Here is a 6,000-nt window from a genome sequence, read left to right as displayed (position 1 = left end):
GATGAGGGATTCAGCACATTTTTTTGGGCCATTCTTACAATATCTTACTGTTTGTTTCTTCCAGCACATGTTCATTCAGCAGCCAAAGCCTATTGAAATCTGACAAGGTGTCAGCACTGTGTTAGATGCTGTTAATAAAAAATGAATAAAACACTTTATCTGCCTAGGATGAGCTCAGAGTCTAGAAAGCAAAGGCAGCATGTAAACATGTATATAATAGTGCATTGTGGTAAGCATCACACCCTTCTTTCTGATGTGAAGGAAAATGAACTTCCTCTGGGGGAGTTGATAAAAGCTCTCAGAGGCAGTGAGATTTCCATTAGTCTTGACACCTAAGTAGGAGTCTGCCAATCAGAATTCAAGGGTGAGAATAAGGGTAAAGGAAGAAGAGGGCATCTGAGTAAAGGGAATCCAGTGTATAGAGGCCCTGAAATAATTGAGGAGCATGCTGATGTGTCTGGAGAGGTCTGATGGGTTAAGTGTGGTTGGATGTCTGGTGAATTGAGTGGCAGGGATGAAACTGACAGGGCCTGTGTGGAGAGGATTGAATTTTGTTCTAGAGGCAAGACTCTTTAAGCAGGGGAGTGTAACAATCAGATTTGTCTGTTACATGTCCCTTGTCATTGATCTAATCACAGGGCTTTGGGTTTTGGAGTCTGAAGGGGTTGTGCTCTGCTTGTTTAAATGGAGGTGCGCAGGGTAGCCTTTCAATTGAGACCGCTGTGCTAATTCACTTTATTACTACCCTGGCCTCCAAATGCTGTCTCTCTCACCATGGCCAGGGTTGGACATATACTGATAGCCTTTGTCTCTCTGAACTCCGTTTTTCTGTTTTGACACCTTCCATTTTCAGTTACACTGACGTGATCTTTACTGATCTGTATTGTTGACGTTTCCACCCATCCTTTCCTGTGTTTTAAACACTCTGGCACAGCCAACAGCAGCAGCAGCAGCAGCAGCAGCAGCCACGCCCACTCAAGCAGGCGCCCTCTCAGGAAATTTGTCCGCAGCAGCGCGCCGTAGTGACGGTAGCGGCGCGCAGGCGCAGTTCTCGGCTCCTGACGGCGTGTTCCTCTTTTCCTGGGGCTCCGGGCATCCCGGTCGGTCGGTGGACGCCGACTCTGCACCGCTTCCCATTCGCGGCCTTCCCTGTGCTCCGGTCGTTCGCCCCGCAGTTCACCCAGCTCCCGGGGCCGCTGCTCAGGTTTGTACGCCTCCGCTGGCGACAGACCCATGGCTGAGCGCGGGGAACTCGACCTCACCGGCGCCAAACAGAACACTGGAGTGTGGCTGGTCAAGGTAAGGTTTGCGCGGCTCCTGCTTGTGCTCCTCCTTAAAGTAGTTGAAGTGACTTGAGACTGTCCCACCCCGTGTACCTTTTAAACTTCTTTACGGTCGTCTCGTTAGATCTTCGCTTATTGAGAGGCAGGATTCCTTGTTACGCTCGTTTGCAGGCAAGGAAATTAGTTGAGGGACGCCCGATACCTTTTAGCCAATTAGGAGTCTGAACCTACTTGTGATGGATCTCCTTTCCCCATAACCTGGTTTTTTCGGGACCCTGTCTTGATGTTCCCTCAATGTGACCGATGCATTTTACCCTATACTGAAGAATTTCTGCGTCTTTTCTTGGTGAAACTGATTTTAGTTATCAGTCTGTGTAAGGAAGTTGGGTGTCTGCTTCTTGTACAGTTTTTTTTTGCAGCCATTGGGTAGAACTGACACCTGCGTACCCCTAAAGTGTTCTTTTAGGTTGATGGCTCTTATGGAGTTCTCAGAAGAGCTGAGAGAGCTCTGAATTCGAGGAAGAAGAGACCATGGACTGGAGAGTTCTTTTAGAGTACAACTGGGTCTCCTAAAAACTAATTGTCAATTAATTTTTTTTTGTAAAGAGAGCACTTAGCCCTTAGCAAAGTATTTGTACTTTACTTTTGCATATTGGAGAGTGTTGTCTCTTAGGAGGGTTTCATAAGGCATGTGTGTTCAAAGTGTGATGATGACAGTCTTTGAAACTGAAATGAGATGTAGGGAAATCTTTGGTTTGTTAAATGTATTCATTTATTTTACTTTTTACTTATTTTCATTTTTGGCCACCCCGCGGCGTATGGAGTTCCAGGAATCAGATCCGAATTGCAGTTGCAACCTGAACCGCAGCTGCAGCAATGCTGGCTCCCTAACGCACTGTGCTGGGCCTGGGATCGAACCTGCTTCCCAGCACTCCCAAGATGCCACCGATCCTGTTCCGCCACAGAAGGAACTCCTAAATTTTTTTAGACTTTGATCACATGACTGAGTTCTCATCAGTTAAATGTGAGCGGCCCTTCCTGTTTATCTGTCTTAAATCTCTCTTATTCACCAGCATATTAAACCTGTGTTATAGTCTTCAGAGCACTTGTCAGAGTCTTAAGTGTGTCTGTGTTCAGTGTTGTTTACCTCCCTTTGATTAGCACACACACAGTACCATTTCAGGAGACTAGGATCCTTGCCTGTCACACCCAGAATTGTATTTGACACATAGTAATAGTTCAGTAGATACATGATGAATGAATGAGGGAACTCCTCAAGCCTAGCTTTAGGCTCTGGCATTCATTTGACCTGTCACAGCTATATCAGTACCACGTAAACTGATGGAGTAAGTGTCTCTTTTCTCCTGCCTACCAGGTGGAGGGGAATCATTAGGGAGGAGATCTCTGTTGGAGACTTAGAGCTTAAAAAAATGGTGAAGCTTGAGATGATGTGTTCGGGCTTGGAGCACCATAAAATGCTCAACAAATTTGGTGTTTGCCTTCCAGAGAGTTGGTTCGTTGAACCGAGGCCACCCATGGTATCTCTGTAGTATACCATGGCGAGTGGAACCAAAATCCAGGAGTGAAAATGCCCAGTAAGATGGTGTGTCCTGGAAAACAGAGATCACTGCGCCTGGAGGAGAGGATTGGGACCATATACTCATAATGTCACACTGGGAGATGGAGATGTCTTAGCTCTACCAGAAGTGAGGGACCTTTTGGAGGGTTTTAAGTAAAACAGGGAGGCACATGATTGTTTTAGGAAAAAAAAAAAAGCTTGAGGGGAAGATAACTAGTTAAAATTAGATAATTGTCACAGGCTCATAGGCATTTGATAGTGAGGTCTGAGAAGTTAGGGAAATTTCTCCAGCAAAAAGTTGTCAGGATATGATGACTGAGTGAAGGAGTATGTGAAAGAATGTAATGAATTGAAAATGAGCTTAAGAAATTTAAGTGTTATATTTGGCCATTAGACTACATTTTACCACTTTAAAAACACCTCAGCTCAAACCATTGATTTGTTCTGTTTCGTGAAGGTAGTTGTAATGTTTTGTTTATTTCTTGCAATATCATTGTTTCCTCCTATCAATTTGGCATGTAGTATTTCTTTTTCTAAACTTACGTATCAAAGAAAATAACAGGCTTGCAATTACTGCATCTTTCCAGGGTGTGAAAGAAGTTTTTCTTTTTTTTTTCCTTTTTTTTTTTTTAACCAGTTTTTGTCCTTTGACAAACTTTGCCTCTGAAAGAGGATAAGAATTGCTAGGAAAGGAGTTCCCGTCGTGGCTCAGTGGTTAACGAATCCGACTAGGAACCATGAGGTTGCGGGTTCGGTCCCTGCCCTTGCTCAGTGGGTTAACGATCCGGCGTTGCTGTGAGCTGTGGTGTGGGTTGCAGACGTGGCTGGGATCCCGCCTTGCTGTGGCTCTGGCGTAGGCCGGTGGCTACAGCTCCGATTCGACCCCTAGCCTGGGAACCTCCATATGCCGCGGGAGCGGCCCAAGAAAGAGCAACAACAACAACAACAAAAAAGACAAAAAGAAAAAAAAAAAAAAAGAATTACTAGGAAATACTTTGTATTCTAAAATCTGTTCATGTTCCCACTATGACAACTTTTATTTCTGCTTTAATTAAAGGAGTCCAAGAAGGCAGTGAGTTTTGATTTGCACCCCTGTCAGATAGTTTGAACTTGTTTCATTTCCCCAGGGTTAGCATCTGGTGTGGGGTTTTTTTTTTCCTGCCGCACCCATGACATATGAAAGTTTCCAGGCCAGGGATCGAATCCGAGCTGGAGCTTCAACCTATGCCACAGCTGTAGCAACACCAGGGATCCCACTGCCAGGGATCAAACTGGCACCTCCACAGAGATAAGCTAGATCAGTGGAAACTCCGTATTTGGATTTTCATCTCTGAATTATGGGAATCAATTTAATTAGAGTGTAAAATTGTTTTATTTTCAGCTTTCTTTGTGTGATAGTAAAATAAAATATGCTGTTTAGAAAGTCTTTTTTTTTTTTAATTAAAAAAAATGCTTTTATGGCTGCACCTGACAGCATATGGAAGTTCCCAGGCCAGAGATTGAATCCAAGCCACAGCTGTGGCAACACAAGGTCCTTTAACCCACTGCTCTGGGCCAGGGATCAAACCTGTGCCTCCCCAGTGATCAGAGCTTCTGCAGTCAGATTCTTAACCCACTGGGGTATGGCTGGAACTCCTGTCCTCATTCCTACCCGGTTAGAATTTGTAACTAGAACTGCATATGATTTACATTAGTATTTCTAATTATACATTAGTATTTCTAATTATACATTAGTATACATTAGTATTTCTAATTATAAACAGTATCTTGAGTTCTGATCTTTGAGGATCATTTGTTGCTAAAATATGTGTTTCTTCTTTATGGGTCATCTTGTTCGTATTTTATTAATTCCATCACTAGATAGGTATAGGAAAGGATAAATGCAGGAGTTCCTGTGTGGTGCAGTGGGTTAAGAGTCTGACTGCAGTTTCTCTGGTCCCTGCTGAGGCTAGGGTTCGATCCCCAGCATGGCACAGTGGGTTAAAGGATCCAGTGTTGCTGCAGCTGTGGTGTAGGTTAGCAGCTGCAGCTTGGATTCAGTCCGGGGCCTGGGAGATTCCATATGCCGCAGGTGTGGCCATTTAAAAAAACCCTCTAATTTTAAAGCAGAAATTATCACAACATGTACTTCAATAAAACTTTAAAAAATGAAAATAAATTACAAAAAGTAAAGATATTAAATGTATTTTTTAAAAAAGAATGAAAAGGATAAATACAGTAAGGGCTAGACATACGGGATCTCTGAGAGTATTATTTTATTTTTGGCCACACCAGAGGGATGCAGAAGTTCCCGGGCCAGGGATCATACCTGAGCCACAGCAGTGACAACACCAGATCCTTAACGCACTAGGCCACCAGGGAACTCCTCTCTGAGGATTTTTCATCAGGAATAAAGTTGTTTGTCTGGTGGGAACAGTGAAAACTTTACAGGGAAGGTGACACTTAAGAAGAGCCTGTGGAGAAAAGTTCCAGCAGGGCTGGGGAGAACTAGAGTGTGTTGAGGGCAAGATAGATGTTGTGGAAGATTGTGTACCAGAATATACGGTACCTGTACTGTTCTGGCCCAATGAAATGCCACTTGGGGGGTTTAGAGTTTTTGGTTTTTTGTTTTTTTAGGGCCGCACGTGCAGCATATGGAAGTTCCCAGGCTAGGGGTTGAATTGGAGCTGCAGCTGCTGGCCTATACCTCAGCCACAACAGATCTGAGCCCCATCTGTCATCTGCACCGCAGCTTGTGGCAGTGCCAGATCCTTAACCCACTGAACGAAGCCAGGGATTGAACCTGCATCTTCATGGACACTATGTCAGGTTCTTAACCAGCTGAGCCACGACAGGAACTCCCGAATGTCTTAAATCTACAAGAGAATGATGATCTAAATAAGTTTTGATAGGTAATAGATACGATTGGGTTTAACTTTACAATCGATGTCACCTGCTAAACCGCAACCACAATTTTTACCTTGTCAGGGAGCTGGTCCCTTGTTTGCATTACCCTGTTCCTGTTGCTCAGGCTGCACCATTGTTAGGTTGCCAACTGATCACACTACTTCTGCACACCCTGTACCAAATCGATATTTAAAAGTATTTTAGCACAGTTCTGTTGTTTGGCTTCCGATATTTAGACTTCCGAAAAAGTCA

The 6,000-nt window shown here is 44.0% G+C and overlaps 1 protein-coding gene across 3 annotated transcripts in view; it reads left to right on the top strand.

Annotated features, from left to right (window-relative positions):
• The first annotated feature begins 1,072 nt into the window (after positions 1 to 1,072).
• GTF2F2 (general transcription factor IIF subunit 2) overlaps positions 1,073 to 6,000 on the top strand; it is a 206,927-nt gene continuing 201,999 nt past the window's right edge. For 2 of the 3 annotated variants that reach the window (XR_014818865.1, XR_014818864.1), the window contains exon 1: positions 1,073 to 1,299. Coding sequence is in view for 1 of the 3 variants with exons in the window: in NM_001243628.1 (NP_001230557.1) it covers positions 1,234 to 1,299 (66 nt within the window). In the remaining 2 variants the exon portion in view is untranslated. 3 annotated transcript variants of the gene reach the window in all.

Source organism: Sus scrofa, chromosome 11, assembly GCF_054392235.1.
Source record: "Sus scrofa isolate SSC_HxYL_T2T_F1_AM1 chromosome 11, Sscrofa_HxYL_maternal_Yorkshire_Landrace_v2.0, whole genome shotgun sequence".
Classification (NCBI taxonomy): Eukaryota; Metazoa; Chordata; class Mammalia; order Artiodactyla; family Suidae; genus Sus; species Sus scrofa.
The sequence above is the reverse complement of the archived record's forward strand: the minus strand, read 5'-3'. Positions and strand labels throughout refer to the sequence as shown.